The 24,898-nt window shown below is 45.3% G+C and overlaps 1 protein-coding gene across 1 annotated transcript in view; it reads left to right on the forward strand.

Moving 5' to 3' along the window:
* Window positions 1-5,138: 5,138 nt before the first annotated feature.
* SSPN (sarcospan) overlaps window positions 5,139-24,898 on the forward strand; it is a 319,629-nt gene continuing 299,869 nt past the window's right edge. Inside the window, exon 1 of the mRNA XM_085652783.1 lies at window positions 5,139-5,654. Coding sequence (XP_085508909.1) covers window positions 5,343-5,654 — 312 coding nt within the window. The 5' untranslated portion in view covers window positions 5,139-5,342. The remainder of the gene's footprint in view (window positions 5,655-24,898) is intronic.

Consider the following 24,898-nt stretch of genomic DNA (forward strand, 5'->3'; position numbering starts at 1 on the left):
GTGGAAGAACCTTGAGAAGGATGCCTGGGATACTCCTGCAACTCTGGCTGCGGTGGGTTGGAAAGTTCCAGACGCCAGCATGTGCAGGACAGCTTGGCCTGTGCAAGTATGCTGGTGCAGCGCTGCAATGTTGGCTGCAGCCTTGGTGCTTTCTGGTGCAGGAGCCAGACAATGGAAGCCTTCCTGAGTCTGTAATGGGCAATGGCCTCCTCCTCCCTGAGATCAATAAAGGTAATCCTCTGGCTGTATGTTAACTCCCTTCTCCTGCACTGCCTCTGTGGTGGTCTTCTTGGTGCTCTGAGCTGCAAGAGTGGTAGGTCCATGGCATAGTTGAGCTTGCTGGAGTGATTTTGGTATGTTCTGTTTTTATAACAGTGCCCATGCGTCATTTTAACACCTACTTTTCTGTAGCGGTAAAAAACTGCTGCTTGGGACTCTGCGCCTGGTTTTAAAAAGTAGTGTTGTTTCCCAAAATCGCTGTACATACGGCTCTGTCACTTTTGCTATGCTTTTTCTGGGGGAACACCTACCTTGCATATCATTAGCAAAAACCGCTGCTAGCTGACCTGGCGTGGAAAAGTGTCGCTAAAGCCCTCTAGCATCACTTTGTAAATATGGTGTCAAAAAAAGATACTGCAGCATCAAAACATTGATGCTGCGGCGGCAATAGCTCCTTGTAAATATGCCCCAGAGTGCCTTGAAAGTGATTCTGTTTTTAACAGGGAGCCAATGAAGCTCCACCAAAACCTTTGAAACTGACTCAAACTTGGGGACCCTGCTACGGAGCTGGGCTGCTACATTCTACAGTTTGAAGTTTCTTTAATGCTCATTGATGAATGCCTAAATATAAGACATTACAATAGTCAAGCCTGGACAAGACCAGTGCTGTAACCACGGACTTCTGTAATTCATAAGGTAACAAGCATTGGCATAGCCAATAGGTCTCGCTTTTGGGACCTTATAAGTGTTTAACTATGCAACAGTTGCATAACTAAATACTTATAAGGTCCCAAAAGCGAGACCTATTGGCTATGCCAATGCTTGTTTTTTGGTAGGCACGAAGAGCCACCCTCCCCGTGTAATGCCAGCTGCTGCAACAGGGGGAGGGACGGACTCTGAGGAGAGAGAGCAGAGGAGGAAAGAGCAACAGAGAACCAGTCTGCCAAGTAGGTGCGAACGTTAAAGTGAAAGTAATCATTTTGTGGGCGCTTTGAAGTTCGCAGTGGCCGCGCGGCTCACTGAGAACATCAAAGTGCCTGCGAAATGTACACACAGGCTGCCAAATGGTGCGCGCGCCCGGCGCACATGCACTGTAGTTGGGGGCCTGAAAAGCACTCGTTTGCACTTCCAAATCCCCGTTTTCTATAGCTCTCGCCAGAGCAGCGCTAAAGCGCTGGCTCAGGCGAGACCTAAAAAGGGGAGAACCTTTCTTAAGGTTCACAGTAAGAAAAAACAAGATGAGGTAAGTTTGTTGATTTGGGCATTAAAAGAGAGGCTGGAATAGAAAATCACCCCAGATTCCTCACTGAGGGTATCAGAGTAGGAGGGAGGTCCAAATCCCAGGCCACCACGATTGGTCCCAGAAGGTGGTGTCCCTGCCAAACAGAAGAACCTTGGTTTTATCAGAATTGAGCTTAAGACCGTTCTTGTTCATTCACTCAACCACTGCTCCTATACAGCTGTTAAAGTGGTGTGCAGTTTCGCTAAATTACCAGAGATTGACACCACAATTTGGGTGTCATCCGCATATGCAACAGATAAAAAGCCAAATTTAACACTTAGCCTGGTCGGTGGGGGCACATAAATATTAAAGAGAGTAGGGTTCAGTGACAAACCCTGAGAGACGCTGCACGGCAATATGAAAGGCTTAGATACAAAATTCCCCAGGGCAATTGACTGTTCCCTATCGGAGAGAAAGGAACATAAGAGGGTTATAGCTGAGCTTCAGATTCCAATCTCAACAAGGCGGTCAAGTAGGACGGCTCATGGTGTTAAAACTGCCGATAGATCCAACAGGATCATCACAGCCTTCAGGGGAAGTTATCTAAAATGTTACTTAGCTCCTCCGTAGCTACTACCAGAGCTGTATCAGTGCTATGGTATGGCCTAAAGCCAAATTGTGCCACGTCCACAATCTCATTTGCCTCCAAGAATTCAGAGAGTGAGGTGTTCAAGTGCTTCTCCAGTATTTTTCGTTGAGAAAGGGAAGCAGGATATGGGTCAATAGTTCTTCACCTCATTAGCCTCCAAAGTAGGCCTCTTCAGCAGCAAGAGGATAGAGGACTTTTTCCATTCAAAAGGGAAATGGACTGGTCTAATAATGGAATTCAGGAGTGAAGTTAACCGCGAGGCTACCGTCTCTGCTATGTTATGTAAGGGGCTCTTGATTTAGTTTATCTAATGAGGTCCACTACTCCTTCCACGGTGAGAGGAGGCAAATTTCCGAAGAGGATGCCGTTGGGACCTGTCCCGTTAGTTTCCAGGTCCTGGCTTGTGGCCACAAGACTGGATTTCAGTTCTCTGTGCATCACCTCCACTTATTTTATTTTTTTTAAATATGCCAATTTATCACAGCCTGATTGACAGGACAATGTACAGTTGGTAATTGGAGAGGAGAGAACCTGAACAGTTTTTAACAGTTCTTCCACCGAGTTTCTAGCAGAGAAAATTTTCGCAGAGAAGAGCCCTAGTTTTTTCATTCATAATCAGTTTCTTATATTCCTGAATGTACTGGTTATATCTAATCTTTTCTTCAGAGAAATATTTCTTCCTCCATACTGTCTCCTGTCTTCTGCATTTCTGTTTTACTTCTCTAAGTTTGGGTGAGAACCAGGGAGCTGAAGGCCTGCTTCTATGGCTTTTAACGGTTTTAGGGAGAGACAGTTTTGCAACTGGCACTCTGATCCATTCAGCGTGGTTATCAGCTCTTAATCTATGTTATTAGTAACTAAGGGCTGTGACCTGTTTAAAAGATTGGTCAGTTCATCACTATTCATTTTATTCTAGACTTGGACCTTCTTGCCTTGCATAATTTTAGTAGCAGGTGGAAAAGGGGAGGGAGCTTTAAGTCTGTTCTCAAAACTCTAAATCAGGCCCATATTTATTCTTACTTCTGTCATGAGATTCAAATAAAGCCTCTCAATTATACTGTGTTGGTCACTTCATCAGGGGCCCTATGAAATGCTTCTATTTTGATCAAATGAATCAACATTTTAGATGGCCCTATGTTACTGGGATACAACATTTCAATTTCTGTTTTTTGCATTTACAAATCATTGTTTTTAGGTATTTTAGTCTGATTTGTTTAATTGACCTGAACCAGGATTAATAATTCCAGACTGCACCAATTTGCTGCAGAAAAAGACGTGTTCTCATAACATGGAGTCTTTTGGCAATCCAATAAGTTCTAATCATCTTTATTATTAGTTACATCTGCAGGTAATGGAAAGGAGTAGAAGCATTTGTGGAGCACAAGACAGCTCCATAAAGGGCCTCCCAAGTCACTATGTCGTGTCATGGTTTGATGGAGCGGCTTTCTGTGCCATGTCTGTCAAAATAACTTGGAAACATTCAAACATTTGGGAGCTTTAGACCAGTGGCGTAGCTAGGCACTCTGTCGCCCGTGGCGGTCCCTGCCTTTGCTGCCCACGACCGCGCTGAAGAGCAGGGGTGGTGCTGGCGATGAACTCTGCGTATACCGCCCCGTGGCAAACGCATGAAAGAGCAGGGTGGGAGGGGTATGGGTGGAGCTGCTGCTGCCCCCAAAACTAGTGTTGCCAGGGGCAGACCGCCCTGCCCCCCCCTTTGCTACGCCACTGCTTTAGACCTATAAGTTAGTGCCTGAATCTAAGTCAGTTTTAGCACTAGGGGCCTCATGTTCCAAAATGGCATGGTTTGCGATCCTAAAAATACTTATCATTATGCAATAAAACCTTTTTATGAGTTGGAAATTTGTTTGGAATAGTAAGAGGAGTTTTGCAATTCTTTCTGGATTGCAAATAGGAGGGTTCATGCAAGGGATTGCCTCCTTCCCTTTCCAATTCGGAAAGGAATTTATTGCTAGTTTGTGACTGCAATTACTGTCACAAATTTTGGGGTAGTAACTAATTTGCAAAAGAGAAGGGACAAAATGTTGGAAGCCTCATGGTGGAAGATGTTTTCCAAAAACTGCCAGCCAAACACTGCAGAATCTCTACTATATAGACAGCGACTGGCTAAATAGTGATGTTTTTCTGCTACTTGCATAGCTGGTGGCCAAACAGTGCAGAATCTGTACTGTTTAGCCAGTACCCGAGTAAATAGTGAGGCTTTTCTGCTATTTGCACCGCTATTTGCACCGCTGCTAGTCGAACAGCACAGAATCTCTACTATTCAGTCAGCAAACGGGTAAATATTCACATTTTTCTGATATTTGCACAGCAGTGGGCCAAACAGGGCAGACTCTCTTCTATTTCACCCATGGCCAGGTAAATAGTGATGTTTTCTGCTATTTGTACGGGCACCAACCACACAGTGCAGAATCTCTACTATTTATCGAGCAGCTGGGTAAATAGTAAGGCTTTTCTGTTATTTGCACGGCTGCCAGCCGGACAGCGCAAAATCTCTACTCTCTAGTCAGCATCTGGGTAAATATTTAAGTTTTCCAGCTATTTGTACGACTATCAGTCAGACAGTGCAGAATCTCTACTATTTAAACAGCAGCCGGGTAAATAGTAAAGATTTTCCGCTATTTGCATGGCCAACAACCGACCCGCCAGCCAAATAGTAAATAATTTCTGCTATTTGGCCAGCAGTCAAGTAAATAGCAGAAAGAAATCAATATTTACCCGGCGGTCGGGGAAATAACCGCTACCTTTGCAAAAGGCAGGACATGTTTAGAGCATACTGTGGGTGTTAGAAAAAGGGAAAATGGTGAAGAGAAAGCCAGCATAACATTGTGGCTTGTTTTCAGAAATAAGAGGACTGTCCGTGGACAAGCAGGACAGGTGGCAGCCGCTGACCTTTGTAAACAATTTTGGGACGCTCGATCCTGTGATGCTTGGCGTGCTGGGTCTACCCGTGCCGCCTGGGCATGCACGCCGCACACCCCCAGCCCGAGCCGCAGCTGGTTGGCCGTCCGTTATCCCCCTCGAAGCCCCCTCTTCGCAGGGCTATATGTGGCTTTTGGCGGCTCTGACAGTTCTGCTCCACATGTTTTCCATATTTGCTCAGGCTGGCTCGGGCTGCGAGGGAGCAGCAGCCGGGAGGGAAGCCGCTCCGGGCAGGGGAAGACGTTTGCACGTGAGTCGCCGCCAACCACCGCCCACGCCAGCCACAGCTAGAGGGGGCCTCACACAAACAACATGGCCGGGAAGAAGAACCCCAACGCGTCCCTGAACAACCAGAACGAAGCAGCCCAGCTCTCGGAAGGCGGAAGGATGGCGGAGCTCAGCGATGAGGAGAAGGCGTTGAAGAAGAAGAAAAAGGCGGAGAGAGGGGCAGCCAGGGTGGGGCAGGAAGAAGAGTCCCACAAGTGCTGCGGCTGCCGTTTCCCTCTCCTGGTCGCTCTGCTGCAGTTGGCGCTGGGCGTCTCGGTCACAGCGGTGGCCTTCCTTATGACAGGCAGCAGCTCCTCCTTCCTAGTCAGAGACACTCCACACTGGGCTGGGATCATTGTAAGCATACCGTCTGTTTTACATTCTGCTGGTGGAAATAAATGCAACATGCGTGATGTGTCGCTGAAACTAACAGAATGCATGCCCCGCACTGCACACCACGAGCGAGCCTTGATGCTGGCGCACCCGGGCTCCGTCTGGGCCGTTACCAGCCCTTTTATCACAAGGGGACACAATATTTCATCAAATTGATAATAATGTTGTGCACCATTGAATTTCACTGGGTTAAATGAAAAGTCACTGTTGCGCTAGATAGAGGATCGCACCGCACCGCCCCTCCCATGCAAGTGTTGTCTCCCATTGACAATTTAATACGTCACACCAAACGAGCTAAACTTTGCTAATACGTTAACATTATGGGCTTGCTGCTTGTTTCGTTTCAATGTTTTACTTGTACACAATAGACCAGTCCATTCGATTATCTTAGATGTACCCCCTCAGTGTCTCCGTTTTTCTAATGTATTACGCAGAAAATATACTACTTTGTTTCTCTCAAAGTGTATTCACTACATTTAGGCGCAGCAACGGCGACAGTCCTTAAACAGCTGTTCATTTTATATTCACGAGCAAATAGTACACCCAGGACACCGGGTCAAAGATCACTGTGTGTGGTTTTCTTCATTGGAGCACGACTATGTTTGGAATCCTACAGTGCTTAAGTGGATTTATGGTATATTTACGTTGCTGGCAGCGTGGATAATTGCAGTGTTGTCTTTCTTTCTGCTGTCAATCAAGGAGGCAGGGCGGCATCTTAGCAGCCTCGTGCACTCTGCAGAGGAATATTTTCCAGGTCAAGCGAGCACACAAATCACTGCAGCGAGGAATCCTTCAGTGACAAGAAGTTCAAATAGTAACATGATGATTGTCCATGGCCTTTACTAGTGCATACAGAATGCTCGACCACTCCCATGGGGGGGAGGGGGGGATCACACTCACCTTCCAGTGAAGGGTTGGCTTACATGAGCCTTCAGGGCATCACTCATGTATATTTTAGAGACTGTGGTAGGGAATCGTAAAGCTAAGATGTACAACATGTTCTTAGTGGTGAAGAAGAGTTCCCACTAACTCTTCATTTACCTTAAGGCACCCTTTGTATTGAATGGCAACGCTGAGGCAGGCTCAGAGAGCTGAAACTGTGAGTGGGTTTACTCACTGGATAGCTGCCCATGCTACAGGCCCTCCTCATGTATCAAACAGAGCTAAACTTGAATATGTTTGAGGCATGTCTTAAACCTCTCGCACCTCACCCAACTGCCAGCGGTGGCACCTCTGCTAAGGCGGAGGAGCGCCGCCCCACTGCTCTCTGAGCAGTGCCAAGGAAAAATAAAATGAGAACAACAGAACGTTATTATAATTTTATTTTCAGTATGGAGTTTGGAGCCAGGTTAGGGAGGGGTGGCCGGGGCTGGGCTCGTGTCAGAGGGTGAAGGAGTGGTTGGTGCACCATAAGTGCACATGATGGTTTGGCCGGCCGTCTTGGGCCGGCCAAACCATCATGCACACTTAGTATGTTCTCCACCCGGCAGTATTGCACAGCCTGGGTGGAGAACATGCACAGACTCCCACTCCCTGTTTGAGTGCCAGACCAGGCCGCTCAGACCAATCATGACGCTGCTGTCATGCTGATGAAAACTGCGTTGTGATTGGCTAGGGGAGTCTGGGATCCTGGGCGCTGCTGGACGCCAGGAAAACAGGGAGGACGGAGGAGAGGTGGTGGCTGATGACCAGCAGGTAAGTCTTTTTTTTCTTCCTTTTTTCTACCTCCACCCATCCCTCTGCCACTGTTAATAATAATAATAATAATAATCTTTATTCGGTTTTTGACGTTGTAAAACCATAAAAGATGTCATGACATACACATATTCATAGTAAAATTTGCTTAAAAATGTGATTAAATATACAGTTAAAAAAAAAAAAAAGTGCATGTAGTTTAGGTAATACGGAAATTAATTCACTATATTACAGATTGTTTCTGTGCCTCATAATACACTTTAAGAAATTCAGTACATGATACACTGTCCATTCGGAGTCCAAAGTTTGAAGTGCCAGCATGGCTGGGCGGCATTGTCTGTGGCCCCATTTTTTTAGTAAAGGGATTAGCCAGATTTTTCGATGGGTATGGTAGAACTTACAAAACAATAATGTGTGCATGGTGGACTGTTGTGAACGATCATCACATGGGCACAGTTCCATCTGAGTTTTCCAGTTATTTTTTTCAGGAAATGACACTAGTCTGAAGAAGAGGTTCATTCTGAACCTTGTTAGGAGCATCTTTTCATAAGTGGTGATCTCCAGGGTCAAATAGGGCTGGATATACAGGGACTGCTGTGTCATAATTGCGTGGATGACCGATTTTTTCGCAATCAGTGATGCCAGTCTAAGGGATTCCAGGTGGCTCAAGGCAACTAGTTTCAATTCCTTTTTAGATATTTTCTTCAATTCATCTGGCGTGTGGTAGTATTTTTCTAGACCCAGATCAGAGAAAAAATGTCTTACGTAAGAGAGCCAAGATATTTTATGGGCGTAGTCCAGATCCATGGTGTCACGTAGGATGGTTTTAGACAAACTGTTTTTTTCTGATACCCATACTCGCCTCCAAAGCAGAAGAGGTTGAATTTTTATTAAGTCTTCAATATATGGGATTCCAAGTTCTATATGTGAGGCGTAGGTGGAAGTGCCTTTTGGGGTTGATAAAAGGAACCTCGTGAAGAAGTTCTCCTCTTTTTGGATAGAGCCGGTAGGTGTGTGTCCCCAGATCCCTGCACCATATAATGCGATGGCTTGGCATTTCGCAGCATAGATCTGTAGCAGTTCTACTGGTGGTTTTTTCCCGAATTTGTTGGAGAATTTCATCAATGCCATGATTGCTCGCTTGAAGAGATGTCTCCTAGCCTCGACTGCCGCTTTCCAGTTCAAGGCATCGTCGATCATAATGCCTAGGTAGGGATACTGTGGGGTCTTTTCGATTTTTTGTTCTTTCAGAAAAATGGACTTAGATGTTTTTTTTGATCCGCCAGCTACCATAACGTAAGTTTTTTTGATATTTATGTGAAGGTCCAGGGCGCCCATGAAGTCTGCGTATTTAGATAGAGATTTCTGCAGTTCAGTGGGGGTGCGGGCTAAGATGACTGCATCGTCCGCATAGAGCAGAGCGGGGATCAAACGACCTTTTACTCTTGGGAGGTCTCTCCCTCCTCTCAGCATAGTCTTTTCTAGGCCATTGGTGTACAAGGAGAAGAGGAAGGGGGCAAGGACGCAACCTTGCCTCACTCCCCGCTCTACCCTGAATGGTGATGTCAGTTCTCCTTTTGTCCCGTACCTCACTCTTGCCGTTGCTTCGCTGTATAGCTCCCTCAGAAAGTCCAAAAGAGGGGGATCTACCCCCATTTCACTCAGCAGTGACCAGAGCCTTGCATGCGAAACGCAGTCGAATGCGGAGGACAGATCTACATAAACCATATAAATGGAGCCAGGTTTTGCATGGGTATATTTTGATATTAACAAACTTAGATTTAGGGCCTGTTCGACAGTTCCGAAGCCCTCCCTGAACCCGAACTGTAAATCTGATAAGATGTTTTTGTCTTCTACCCATTGCTGTAGCTTTTCGAGGAGGACTCTGCCAACTAGTTTGCCCAGGGAGTCGAGGAGCGAAATTGGTCGATAACACTTTGTGTCTTGTCGGTCCCCCTTCTTGAAGATTGGGACTATGATTGAAGATGACCATGATTCTAACAACCCAAGTTTCATTGTTGCTAGGCAGACTCTGGTGAGTATTGGTACCCAGAGGTCTGGAAGATGTTTAAATAGGTCAACTGGGACCCCGTCAGGACCTGGAGCTTTCCCACTCTTGCTTAGTGATAACGCCGTATCGAAATCCTGCAGCTCGACCTCCATTAAAATTGGGTAGGCTACTGGATTGATATTGAGATGATGTTCTTCGCTCGTAGAAGTTAGTTTAAACATTTTTGAAAAGTGATTCACCCACGAATCCTCATCGATGGCCACGTCTATTTTTGGGCCAATGTGGTCCGTTAGCAGAGGGGATTTGACTATTTTCCAGAATGCCTGGCAGTTTTTCTGGAGTGCACTTTTGTGCAAGGCCTTCCACAAGGATTGTTTCAGTTCTTTTTTCCTTGTTTTTCTGGCGATGTTATACTCCCGTCGAAGAGATTGAATATTTGTTTTGTCTCTGTTTGGATTTCCGAGAGCTTTTTTCAAATTGGTATGTGCCTTAGTGCAATCTTGGTTAAACCAACCTGTGGAATTTATATTGTTTTGTTTGGGTGTTTTAGTTAATAGTTTTCTGACTTGCTCTATAATTATCTTGTAATTTTCCACGATTTGATTCGTCTCTGCATGAGGGTCGAGACAGATCAAGATGTTATTATAGGTGGAATCTACTAGCTGTTTAGTAAGGATATTGGGGTCCAATTTTTCCCATTTTATAGTGTATCCGTTGTTTTTCCCCAATTCTATCCTGTTCTGTGCTAAGGTTTTTGCTATGGTTGCCATATGCGTTCTTGGGTGGTTTGTTTGGAAGTTTATTTTTAACGCAGAGTGATCACTCAAGTTGTTTTCCAGAATTTCGAAGTCGTTGATTTGGTCTTTAAGGCCTTCTGTAATTATTATGTAGTCAACAGTGGTCTTGTGGCCCCTTCCTCTGTAGGTGTATTCTAGTTTATTATTTGATTTTTGAATGGGGTTTACGATTTGCAGATCCAAATCGGCAAGTAATTTGTTCATGGCTGGGCCTACGCTAGAATGGGTAAAGTGGGCTAAAGAATTCTCATATTCGTCCACCATTCCACAGGTGTCATTATTGGGGCAGGGATGAAGATTGAAATCTCCACCCCAAATTATGTAGGCGTTTTCAATTTTTTGCTTGGGGTGCCCGTGTTCGTTTATTTTTTCTTGTATTAGGGAAAGAACGTTCAGAAAATTATCATCCGCTAGATTATTGTAAATGTTAATTAATGTAACAAAGAGTTTTTTCCCTATTTTGAACGTAAGGATTTGGAAATTGGGCAGGAGGTCTACCTTAGTCGTCTTCATGTCAGAGATTGTATTTGCTAGGTAGATAGCCAATCCCCCTTTAGGTCTACCTGATGTACTAGGGAGGGCAGGAGATGTAAATGTTCTATATCCCTCGAAGTGTAGGGGTGTCATTGACCAGGTTTCTTGAAGGCAGATGATTTGAGCCTCCTTCAGAAATTCGGCTGCAGAACCGTCCTCTATTTTGTTTCGAAGACCCGCCACATTCCAAAAGATCACGGGAAGATGTAAGGAAGTGTGGTCTAAAGCTGTGGTTTTTGTTTGTACAGCGGCTGGAATGAGGATAGATGAAGCCAAACTTGTCTGTGGGGGCTCCGGGGATTTAGTTATTGGTCAATCGACCATTTCCAGACCAATGAACCGATTCATAGTCGGTATGCCTGACCAATTTAGCCCTTTGATGGTATCTCTGTGATTAACTCTATATGATTGGTAGGATGGTCTCTCCCATTGCTCCCAGTTTCTAGGTCTATTTTGTGGACCCATAATCTGCCATGGGACTTCTCTTTGCTGGTAATTCTGATTTACTGGTCGCCAGGGGTTATAAGGGTCACTGTGTCGTAGCGGTAGTTTTGGACCAACGACCTCTAACTCCCACGGCTGTGGGGTAGGATTCCGCCAAATGTTATCAGTATCGTATGAGGTGTTATTGTCACTGAATCTTTTTGGGTAAAAATATGACAGCGATCTTGTAGCGATCCCCCCTGTGGTGTTATTTTGTTCCCAGGAGCAGATATACTCAGCTATAGTGGGGTCCTCAAAAGTTATTACGACACAATCTCCCCGAATAGTTTTTTCCCTATGGCCCACCCACGAGGTCCTACTGACTGATACTATTCTGGTTTTACAGGGTGGCGGAACCGGGCGATTTGTATTCAGCCAATACTGGACTTTGTTCTTCAGTGACCAGTTTGGTTCCGTCCCCTCAGCTGTAAGTTCCGGGACCCCCGTCAAGACTGCCACATATGGGCTTGCCTCAGGTGGTAAGTTTAGGGGAGGTCTTTGCTCAGTGGTCCCTTTCAGGGGTCCTTTTGTTTTTGATGGATGCGTGTTTGTTGTAACTAGGTTTTTAGGGGCAGATGTCCCAGTGATTGGGGTATTTACTAATGGTATAGGTTGTGGGTTAGGTTGTGGGGGAATAATCTGGGGCTTAGGAATTGGAATTGGATTTTGTGCAATAAGAGTGTTTGGTACTGTCGGGGGTTTTGATGAGGATTGCTTTTTAGTGTGTGAAAGCGATAAGGTTGTAAGTTGCTTAGGAGTAGGATGAGTAGTCGTGGGGTTTGGGCCTAGTTTTGGGAGAGCTGGGGAGGATATAGATTTGATAGAGCCAGAAATTTTTGTTAGTTGACTCTCGATGTTACTTAGTCTAATTTCTAGAGGGCGAATATAAGAATTTAGGAGGGAAGCTATTTCTTTAGTTAGTCTTGATAGTTCTCTATCTTTGCCTAGTTGTTGACGGCTTGGGGTATCTGGTGTAGAGATATCTTGGAGAGCATATGAAGGCTGATGTAGTTCTATCACGTTGTTATTTAGGGGGACAGAGTGGTGGGGCACTACAAGTAAGTCTGTAGCACCAACCAGAACTGTGTGCTCAGTTGGTTTGGTATTTTCAGTTTGGTTTCGTTTTTTCCTAACATTCCTTTTCTTTATGGCCCCCTCCCGCCTCCCTCTCTTTTGCCTTACTTCTTCAGTGGTTGTATCGGAAAAAATGATTGGGGTTTTTTCTAGGTCGCTTTCTGTGGAGGTTACACTGAGTTGGGAGGCTGAGAGGTCTACGTTGTTTGGGAGGCTAGGTCTATTTACAGCCGTGTCCCTTTGAGGTAGCGGTGGCTGTATGACTGGAGATCTTGCGGTTGCTAATAGTCCCATTGAGGATCGGCGTGCTATTGCGAGTTCAGTTGAAACCCTCCCCTCGATTAGGCTTAGGCTTTGGTCAATGAAGGTGTTAGCTTTTGCGAGAAAGTCATCCATTGGGCCTAGCAATTTTTCGCCTATCCCATTTTTTTTGAGTTTTTTGTGCTTGCTAGATCTCGTATTCATTTTCCTAAGATTGATTCCAGGAACAATTTTGTATGGCGGCTGTTAGTTATTGGGACAGGTCGACAATAATGATAGATACCTATGGTTAGATGTCCTTGGTGTAGGGCTTGGGAGGGTAGGCCGGACCGGACTCTCACGTTCTCTAACGGCCTCAAACGGCCCGCTCTTTGCCCGGTCTTCGCCCCGGGCTCCGACCCGCGCGCGTCCCGCGATGCGCGGTCCGGTGAGCGCTTTTAGAGTGTGGTGGATTGTGGGGGCGTGGCGCTGTGAGGGGGCGCGGCTCTCGCGGGAAGAGGACCAGCTGGAGCTGTTGAATGCTGGTCCTCGCAGTCCCGGGGCCAGCGCCTCACCCTTCTCTGCCGCCGCGATCCGTTTCCGCGTCCCAGCAGGTTCTACAGCACGGGGTAGATTGTTAGGGGCTACTCCTGTAGCGTGATGGAGGCAGCGTTAGCAACACAGACTGTCGCGAGTGGCACCCGCGAAGCGGGTGCCGCGAGTAGTTGAAGGGCTTGGCTGTGGGCGTGGAGCTGTGAGGGGGCGCGGCTCTCGCGGGAAGAGGACCAGCTGGAGCTGTTGAATGCTGGTCCTCGCAGTCCCGGGGCCAGCGCCTCACCCTTCTCTGCCGCCGCGATCCGTTTCCGAGTCCCAGCAGGTTCTACAGCACGGGGTAGATTGTTAGGGGCTACTCCTGTAGCGTGATGGAAGCAGCGTTAGCAACACAGACTGTCGCGAGTGGCCACTGTTCCCTACCAGCTGCCACTACCAACAGCTCCAGAAAAGACCAAAAGATACCCATCACCCTATCAACCATGCACTTTGAAAGGGCGCTAGGAGCACCATGCAAATAGGGGCACTTCCTGGGCTTGTCAAGAGCATTACATGATATATAAATACTGTAATATAGTTTGATATGATGTGCACTGGCTCTGCACACCATGCTTGCTCATAGGCGAATGATACCTCCAAAACAGCTATGAAACATATACATAAGTGTGAGCAAAACACTCAAATAAAATCAACATGAGACATTCTAAAAAAACCACAGAGGCTCACAGAGTTCGGAAGCGATAAAGTCTTTGATGAAAGAGTTCAACATTGACAACTTTTCACCCAGATAAGGGGAATAATTCTTATTGCACAAGGACTGCAAACAGAAACTGGTCTTTTACTGCTTCCTCCATTCTACTTCTATGGGAAACAGAGCAGCTCCCATCTACCGCCTTCGCCCATCCTCCTCAGGGGCCATTTTCACTGAAATGGCAAAGGCTGCTTCCTACAATGGATTTGCAACGGAGAGGCTAGAAGGAGCTAGGAAGATGTTCATTCACCTGTTGCAACACCTCTCCTACTAGCCAATGTGATACTGGTAAAACGCCAAAGAGCTGCTGTCTGATTAGTGAAAATGTCTAAATAAAAATATGATGAGAATTTGGAGCTAATGCTTCTAAACAACTGTGAGTAAATCAGTGCAGCATTTCTGTCACCGTGTCACTCATCTCTGCCATTTAGATAGGGCCCAACCTTGAGTCAGTCTGTTCAATATCAACTAAAAGTAGCAGTTTGGTCTAAGAGCTTGGCTACGTCCCCTCTGAATAAGTCTAGTACATCGGGACTGCTTTGCTTAAAGTTAGCCTGCAAAGGAAACCTGAGGTATTGTATATTTTCGCTGGAACAGAGTTATTTTCATCACATTTCTCATAAAATCTTTTTTATATAGCACTCAAACCCTGGGATAGCTAAGGACTTTCAGTAAAAGGTGTTAGTTTCCCCAACGAAAGCTCCTCATTTTATTCCCTTAAGCCGATTCTCTGACACCCATTTTAAGAACAATCCTAGCCAGGTTGAACCACTAAAGTCACTAAATAAACCTGAGCTCAACCCCCTGGTAGCTATGGCCCAAAGCAGACAGGTTTAACTTAGAGGCAATGTGTCAAGTATTTATGCAGTACTAAAACGGTAAAAGAGTCATATTGCAAAACAATAAAAAAACTCAACATGAATTATGAAAATAGGGTACAAATGAATAAACAAAATGACGCCACAATTTCAAAACTCCAATAAGGAGAATCGGAGATATGAGCTTTTTACATTTTAAGTGGGACTAGCACAAAGAAGCACTAAGTGCCAGTGATATTTAATAAATTGTCAGGATAGAACAGGACCTAGGCGCAATTTGACACTGACCACAATGGAGCACTAACATGGTATGTCCTGGCCAAAGATTTTACCTTCTGACTTAACCCCTTGAGTGCCCCGCCCTTTCCCCGCCCTGTGCCGGCCCTTTCATTAGCGGGCTGGGTTCATGACGAGATAGTCTCGTCATGGGCACAGCGCAACCGCGGCCCATGACGAGACCATCTCGTCATGGGCACTCAAGAGGTTAAGTCCTTTAAGTCCCAATCTACCACAGGAGTATACTTCTATTGTCCTTTAGGATCTCAGGGGAGGCATTAAGAGACTCACAATTAGTCAGAGAGGGGGCATCCAGCAGGGTCATGTTCAGGTCCGATTGCCACTGGTCAGTTGGACAGCTGCACGAAAAGGCCGCTTTTCAGCTTGTTGTGCCCCTGTATCCTGAACTGGAGGTCAGCATTATGCCCCTTTGTGCCCACTTCTTTGTCCTTGGTACAAGGGGGAGAGCAGGTCCAGTTTTCTAAGTTCTTCTCAGGTCTCAGAAATCTGGGTCAGTACTCTTCTGACCTACCACAGGTTCAGGAGTGTTTTGAAGTAGGTGCCAGGAGATGCTACGTTTATACCTAGAATGAGTTAGTGGGTGGGAATGACCCGTCAGGACACTCTAACCAATTAGTGAAGGTTCTGGGGCTAACCCTACTCACTGTGAGCATTTTCAAGATTGTTGAAGTCTTGGGCCACACTAAACATGAGCCTTGAGGGCTGCAGGTGTGCGTGGAGTGAGTACTATAGTAATCCTAGTGTCCTCCCACATTTAACATCAAACTTCAGTTTGATGCATCCACTTTACCCACAACAACCTCTGAAACAGAAGTCTGGTAGGACAAAGCTGAGTTGTCAGCAACCAAACATGGGATTCACAAGAATTGTTTTGGCATCCTGGCTTCACCCTGTGAAGTGCACCCTAAATGTTACATGGAAACCTAGTAGACCTGTCAAGCAGTCTGTGATACTGTTATGTCAAAAAGAGGCCCACAGTAATTGGGGCTTGACTGACTGGGGGAACAAAAGAAGGGCCCTGCTCCAAGTGTCGGCTAACATTTGCCTGTGACAGGGGAGGCCTCTTTGAATGTAAAATATATGAAAAACACCAGCAGACTTGTCATGCAGGATGTGTTATTCAAGCGGGACCCAAAACTTTAATGTCAAAAAGGATCCTCCCAGCCTCCCCTGCATATTCTGTCAGATTCAGATGGGTTATTTCTGTCCATTTGGGTCAGCCTACTATTTTCTCTGTAGGAGCAATTTCACAACTCATTTAGGACAATTTAAATGCTGACAGAAGTTGGAGTCTAAAATGTAGATTTAGTTTCCAGGAACTGCAAGCTGAACAAACATAACTTTCAAAAATTGACTTTTCCGTAACGTCTTAAAAATATTTGCATAGTTATTTTTCTAGCTAGTCCCATTCCTGAGATACAGTATTAAGTGTTTAATAGTGCATCCCACTGTTTTCCTATGGAGAAGCCAGATTTGCTAGAGTGAAAATAGTTTTGAGGTGTTAGTCACTGAAAGACGTTAACATAACATTTTTAGATATTCTACTTTTAAATACCATGAACTCTGCCTTATGGGCGATTGGCCTACTTAGAGGTGACTTATACATATTTAAAAGAAGGGGTTAGGCTTGTCAAATGGAGTTATTTTGACAGGTCGAATTTGCAGTTTAAACCTGTATCGCCAGGCTTCTGGTGGCAGGCCAGCAGTCATGTTTATATTGTTGCTGTAGTGGATGGCACAATGGGTGTTGCGGTGCACTTGTGACATTTAAGTTACAGGCCTTGGGTACGCCTTGGTACTATATTGCGGGGTCTTATAGGTAAGTTAAATATGCCAATCAGGAGTATACCAATTTTACCATGTGGAAATAATAATCCACATTTGTAAAGCACGAACAATCACCCGTAAGGGTCTCTAGGTGCTGTGGGCCGTCGGGAAGATTAAGCAAGCTATTGCCCAGAGTCACATGGTGCTGGGCTAATCTGCCGCCGGCGCCGGGGACTGAACCATGATCCCCAGATTCCGGAGTCAGTTGCCCTGGCCGCGGCGCCACACCTCTTCCCTGGAAAGGAGGAGCATTTTTGCTACTAGTTAGCGAGGTTAAATTGCACAGTTCTATATCCATCAAAAATATGGTTCAGCAAAAAGTAAAAAAATGCAGGGTGACTCTGTAGAAAGGGCAAATTTCCAACACCCATCAAGCTCACCACATCTTTTATGAGCGCAATTTTAGCTAGCAATATAAATAAGCATTATCAAAGCCAATACGTCTGGTGTTGGTTGCCAGCATTTTGGCTTTTCCAATGCTTGTTTTGTTTCATCAAGTTTTAGTAAAATTTCATTTTTGGGAGAGCTGCTGGGTCCCTATTAAAATAAAAGGCAAAAAGCAAAACAAATATTTTTGGGGTCTCAAAAGGTACACATAATATCCTCTTGCATATGGGAACTACTTTGTTTGCGGATGTCCTCCTTGTGAAACAGAAGAATACTGTCCCTCATAGTGAAATTGGCTAATGGTGGTAGCGAGCTGACACAGTTCCCCATGCTGTATGCAGTAGAAGAAAAATGTGAATTACATAAAAACAGACCAAAGGATGAAGAAGACTTGCTGAAAGCCTTGTGAAAAAAATGGGAAGAAATTAGGATATACTGGAGAATTGGGCATGTTATTTCTGATTTTCCAGTAATCCAATAAGGGATTAGGCTCCAACTCTTAATTACCTAGCCTATCCCCACACCTGTTTTTTCCAGTTACTCGGGGGTGGGGGTTGGAGGAGTACTTCCCTTATTTCCGGGCTGTAGGAGAGTAGGATCTGCTTCTTATAGTTACCCCCACTTTTTACTGATGTGCCACTGTTTTTCGACTTAGTCTGGCTGGGATCCTGCTAATCAGGATCCAGTGTAGCTGCTTTCTTTCTAAGTTGATTGCAGGTACTTTAGGTACACTTCAGATTGGACCAGGTGCCCAGTAGAACATCTGTCAAGGGTTTGATGAACGGCAGCAAGGGTTCTGAGGACGATACACAAGGCTGCAGGACTTCCGTCAAGACGATAATCTTGACTGCTTCCATAGGAAGCTGCAGGTCCCAGACCTCCACAGCCCTACGCCTCACCATCGCAAATGAGGCTCGCTCCTCTGTAGCCAGGTTAGGGGGAGACAGCATGTATGGCAGGGTATGCTCAGACGTGAGTCCCTTGCTCACTTTGCCACTGGATTTAAGCAAGCCTGGCTGAAGACGGCTGAAATGCCTGAAACCGGTCCTAGGAAGCTTGTTTCCGGTCCAGGGAAGGCATGGCTTGGCAGTTCGGGCTGGGCGGTTCCCATGAAGCACAGGGTCAGACTGATTTGCATATGGCCATGTCTGAACTGGGGTGGCAGAGTGGGCTAAAGAACGGTGATGGATTAAACCCAGATCAGTTGACTGGGGGTGAGTGCTTGCAATGTTCAACACTCCGTCCATCAATTCCTTTGGTATTTGCTTTGTTCGCCATAAGTTGGCAGGGTATGCTCAGACGTGAGTCCCTTGCTCACTTTGCCACTGGATTCAAGCAAGCCTGGCTGAAGACGGCTGGAATGCCAGAAACCGGTCCTAGGAAGCTTGTTTCCGGTCCAGGGAAGACATGGCTTGGCAGTTCGGGCTGGACTGTTCCCATGAGGCACAGGGTCAGACTGATTTGCATATGGCCATGTCTGAACTGGGGTGGCAGAGTGGGCTAAAGAACGGTGATGGATTAAACCCAGATCAGTTGACTGGGGGTGAGTGCTTGCAATGTTCAACTCTCCGTCCATCATTTCCTTTGGTTTTTGCTGGATTCTGGGGTACCCTTATAAGTCCCTAGTATATGGTATAATATATACCCAGGGCATAGGTACCCCAGAGGCCTCTCAGGGGCTGCAGAATGTATTACGCCACCCCTGGTAGACCATTCTAATTGACACAACAGGTCTGCTACAGCAGCCTGTGTAAGGTGGTGTAGGCACCCCTTACTTAGATATAGGTTCACTATATCTATCCATATCACTGCACATATAAACCTATCAGTCACCCCTATGGCAGGCCTTATCAATCCTGAAGGCAGGGTGCTGGGTTTTATGTGAGAGGGTGCCCATGCATGAGCAGAGCCCCTCTGCAGATTTCGGAACCTCTATTCCGGGGTTGTTTGTGATGCAGCCTACCATATACTCTTAAGTGCATTATAACCTTGCGGTAAATGCTAACTTTAAAACGGCTGCATGGAAACATGCCGTGATTGGTGTCAAACACCTTGGAATCATACCTCCCACACCAGTAACTGGTGTTGGAGGTATGATTCCACCCTACTAGAGGGAGAAATATGACAGCACCGGTACACCCGGTACCAGCTGTGCAAGCCCTGGCATCACAAATTGGATGCTGCCAGCCACAGACACGAGTCTGCCCTCCTGCTGCTGAACGAAACTCTAGCAGGGGATGGCTGGACAATAGGTTTCCTGTCACAGGGAGGTGTGACCACCTCCCAGATAGGCTTTAGTGTATTGGAGCTGGGTGGGTGCACTCCAAGAGTGCTTTGATGTCTGCACTGGGGGCACATTTGGTGTCCCTGTGCATAGTCCAGCTCAAACCGGTTGCAGGGGCTTTCAGCCCCTGCTCTGGCGTGAAACTGGACAAAGGACATGGGTGTAGCAACCCCCTCTGTCCTGACCCTCCCATAGGTGGGTACCCAGAGTTTGTCCCACCCCTTCCTTGGGTATAAAGTAGGAACCCCTGACTACAGGACTTTAGATTTATCTGGACGAAACTCTGCTACATAATCCCAGAACTTCAACTATCTACACAACATTTGATGACCGAAGAATCTCCCTTGGAGTAAAGGAGTTACTCCCCTGCAAGGCAGGCACCAAAGACACATCTGTCCGGTTTGCAACTACGCAGCTCCTGAAGGACTACGAAGATATTGCAACACAGGAGGTGGGTTTCCAAGCTTCCTCGAGGCCGATCCATGCTCTCAGCAAACCTGAGATCCAAAGCCCTCGTGGGGACCGTGCAATCTGAACCCCTGGACACCATGCACATTTGCATTGCTTTTTGGAAATCCATGAGGCTGTGCTTTGAGCTACTTGTAGTCCAGACCCCAAGCAGTGATTTCACTGAATATTACTGGCCTACACTCCACGAGTGTCCCGTGGGCTGGTATTTACTGATTCCTCTTGAGGTCCCTTCGCGATCCCTTGTCCGTCGACTTGTGGGTCCCTGAGAAGGGTACTTTAACTTTCAGTGGTCTTACCTGGTTGCTCCAGACTTGCCCTGACTCTCCATAGCTTGGGGAGTCCCCAGGACCATGCTAGTCCACACCAAAGTATCTTTACTCTAACCACTTGGGTTGCCGTTGCCAAGGCTTGTTGGTCTCTAATCCAGACACTGACACCCCAGCACTCAACACCCTTCATAGGACAGCTCGCCTGTGGACTTTGGTCATTGTCGACGTCTCCTGGTCCCCGTGGCAGTGGAGTCAAACTTCACCTTTTCGCACCTGAAACACCCGACATTGGTGGGCATTGGTCTACCGCGCCCCTGGTCACCCTGAAGTGACCCGGACTCTGTCCCCTCTGCTTTCAGGTTCTTCTCAGCTCCGATCCAGGCTTGGATCAAACCGGACACTTTTCCTCTTCACAGCAGCTGCACTTTGCAGCATCACGCCATTGAGAACAATGAAGATTCCCGACACCAATGGGCCCTCCGCCTTCCCCCTGCTCTAGTATCAAAAATCTAGGGGTGAGGTGGGAGGCTGACCTCTCTTTCTCGGCCCAAATCCAACAGGTCTCCACTACGTGTTTTAGCAAATTAAAAAAACTCCGTAAATTTCTACATCTGTTGCCAGAAGACTGTCGCAAATCCGTTGTCCATGCCACTGTAACATCCAGGCTGGACTACGCAAACGGCTTATATCTCGGCCTGCCTAAATATTCGATTAGACTACTGCAGATGGTGCAGAATGCGGCTGCGAAACTGATTAGACGTATTCCCTCTCGGCATCATGTCTCTCCGCACCTACAGGAGCTACACTGGCTCCAGTAGCTAAAAGAATAGAATTCAAGGCCTTGACTCTGGCCTATCCGGCTCTTAAGGGAAAATATCCCAGCTACCTTAAACAAAGACTCTGCTGCTATAAGCAAAATCGAGCTCTGAGGTCAAATTCTCAGAATCTGCTCTGTGTTTCCCGCTTTGCAAAAGCCCTTCTGGGTGGTAGGGCATTCTCAGCAAGAACAGCCAAAATGTGGAATGCCCTGCCTGGGTACCTCTGCCAAGCTAACACAGAGACCTGTTTTAGAAAAGCGTTGAAGACATGGCTTTGTAGCAATGACTAGGTCTGGCCCCAGTAACCAAACTTCTCTGCATGCGTTACTTGCTACTAGAGCGCCGGGACACCTCTGTTATTGAGGTAGCTGTTTGCGCTATACAAACTCCAGTATTAATATTATTATTATTATTTGACACCTATGCACCCAGATTCCCAGTGTGAGGTAACACGAGTACTCTGGTGCTCACGTGGGTGCTGGCCTTAGAACCTTCTAAGTTTGAAAGGGTTTGCTCAAAGTCCTCTCCTAAGTGTCCTTAAGCTTTAAAATTCCCACCGTGACTTTCCCATAGGATTGCTCGCAGCTGTGTTCTCACACTGCACACGTCCCCCGTGGGTCCCCTGTGTCACTACCTTGGGTGGTTCCTTGGGGTCCCAGCGATTCTACGTGCTCTAGGCACTGTATCTAGTCAAGTCGTGGTTGTATACCACTTTCTTAATATATGGTTTGGTTTCCCCCTGGGGCCCACTGTGTATTGTGCTATTTACTGTTGTTCTAGTTTATAAATATTGTGTGTCTTGTTCTCTAATCTCATAAAGAGGTTAGGAGAGAGTGTTTAAACATAAATACATATATTTTATATATACCTTGTGCGGTTCTCCTTTCATTTGGTCATTCAAGAGGTTATAATCTGGTAAACCAAGCTGCTCTACATTCCTTCGAGACGTAGCCCGAAGGCTGTTCTCCATAGCTACCACTAGGATAGTTTTCAATAAAGGTTGTCTTTAACCTAATCATCAATAAGGGTCGTTTGGACTGGTATAAGGTGCCCACTATAACTAGTGGACAGCATATACCAGGCCAACTTCTCACACGGTCCACTTGTGATGAGGGCCTAAGAGACAGGAAACCTCAGACAACACTAGTTATCGATATTATATATGAAATGTGTAAATAAATAACCATATTTTCCCTTATGCAACGTGCATAACAATACTTTCATTAGAAGTAACCATTGCAGACAGAGGCAACTAATGTATTCTTCACAACATCGATGAAATATGCTAGAATCGTAAAACTATTGCCATCTTGCTTCACTTCACGTTGTGGGTTTATAACCGGTGTAACAGCATTTGCCAATTTCATATGATCATTATGTTGCAGTAATTCAGCATTGATCTTCTCATTATCATAACAATAGCCACTCCCTCCTATTATCCAGAAAGGGTTGTATCCCTTTCAACAATTATGTATAATAATTGCATTTAAAAGCAATAACTCCAACATGGTTTTTCATGATATACTCAGATCCAAAACAATTACTCGTGTTTGTGTCTTGGGGATGGTAGCTGTATTTTATTGATCAAATTTGAAGTAAGTGTGTGCCAGTAATTCAGTACCCAAGGGAAGATGTTTTTAAGTCTACTAACATTGATTGTGTTTTTCCGCTATTTAGTACCAACCAATTCCCATTCCTCCATTGTTTTATGACTGTACTGAGAATTCAAACACAAAGAAGGCAAGGGCCCCCTGCTATAGAATGTGAGTTCCATGAGGCAGGGATAATAAAGCAAATGTGAAGTCCTAAGGCAATTCAAACAATTGTCACAGCATATGATAATTTATACATTGAAGGAACCAAGATACACAAATATACAAAAAAATATTTTATTGTCTTAAAAACACTACAAAAAACGTGTTCTTTATATCAATTGCCATGATCAATAGTTGAATCAATTCCCATGCTCGCTCCAAACATGTCTACACTCTCTCATTCCCTTTCATACTTGCTGTACATTCAAAAGATCGTGAACACATGTATAATTAATTCAAATGATGATTTCTACAATTGCTGATCTGTTTCAAAAAAAGTTATTCATCCAAATTCATGTTGGTAGATTCAGCACTATAATGATTGATAATCCAACACTGAAGACACAATAATCTCTAGCGCAAGACAACAATGGTCAAAAACGTGGCTCAAGATCAGATGAATGAGAGCCTGCGATTATCAACTTTTTGAGGGATTTGTACTCTGGTACGAAAGCAAGGGTTAGATACGGGATCAGAGGTGAATGCACACATCCTTTCAGCGTAGAGAGAGGGGTGAGACAGGGTTGCGTTTTAGCACCTTTTCTCTTTTCGCTTTACCTAAACAATGTAGGCACTGTTATGACGCACACGCTAAAGATCTCGCTCAGGTGGGTCATCGTCCTGTGCCTGCTCTCCTCTACACTGATGATGCTGTTATATTGTCCCGTACCCCCCTTGCGATGCAGTCTGTACTCAGTGATTTTGTTGGTTACATGTCGGACCTTGATTTGCAAGTGAACCAAAGTAAAATATTTAGATTGAAATGCTGCAGGAAAACTGGTACCTGTCGTGCCATTAAAATCTTGGCTACCACTATAGAAGTCACCAACAATTTCTCATATCTGGGAATATTATTTGATAATTGCTATTGAAACCAGAGTACTACTTTTTAGAAGTGCCTGTATGGCCCTATGAAAATTTGTCACCAGGTTAGGCTCAAATCCCCCTGGAGAGATGCTTATAATTTACAAGGCCAAATGTATTAGCAAAGCAGTATATGGGGTGGGTATATGGGATCATGCAAATTGTACGGCGCTTCAACTCGTGGAAAATGAGGGTTTGAGATACTTGCTTGCTACCCCCAAAAGTGCCCCTCCGTTTGTGTGCCATGCTGACCTGGGAGTACCCTTTCTTATTGATTTACGTAAGATTCAACCTATCTTATTGTGGCACAAAGTATGGTCATCTGAACACATGGCCTTGAATCGCTCTATAATAGGGGACTGTTTAAAATCAACTCTGTACACTCGTATGCCATGGCTGCCTTTGGTACAATACTTCTGCTGGTACCTGGGGCAACCTGATTATTTTTACAAACCTGAAACCCTAGCAGACATCAGTAGGAAAGACCTAAAAACAGAATGCTTAAAGCATTTACAGAATATAAGGTTGACAGATTAACTACTAAAGCCTACTGTTCTAAGGAATCAGCTTATTTTAACTACTTATGATATTCAGTTTTACCTGACAGCTGTACCGAACCATAAGCATAGACTCATCTTGACTCGCTTCAGAATGGACAATTTTCACCAGATGGTTAGCTTCCCGGTACTTAATGATTGGTCTTCAGACTTATGTCATTGTACCTGTGATAACATCTCAGTACAGAGTACAATGCATGTTGTACACTTCTGTAATTTTTATAACACATGGAGGAAACTATATTTTAAGTCTTTTGAAGCTGCTATCATTTACTCAATATCGACTGGTGTATCTTTTCTTACAGACATTGCCAACCATCGAGATATGTGTGAGAATGTTGAGTTTTTTATGGAGTGTTTTTTATGCCAGGAAGAACTTTTAGATTATGACATGAATAATTTTGTGTGATAACGGATAAGTGATTAAATGGCGTCTTCTAGTTAACTTGCTTTTATGTGACAAACATTTTAATTATGGATCTTATCAACATTTTTATTAACATGTATTAATTTAAGTGAATAGAATAGGAATGTAGGCGGACCCAGATTTGAGGTTTTTACACTCTCACATATTCACTGATAGCATGTTTTCCAGCGGGGGCTAGTTAAATGTTGCAATAGACGGGTATTACGGAAATGAATGTCTTTTTTCTGTATGTATTTTT

The sequence above is a fragment of the Triturus cristatus genome, chromosome 4_1 (genome assembly GCF_964204655.1).
Source record: "Triturus cristatus chromosome 4_1, aTriCri1.1, whole genome shotgun sequence".
Classification (NCBI taxonomy): Eukaryota; Metazoa; Chordata; class Amphibia; order Caudata; family Salamandridae; genus Triturus; species Triturus cristatus.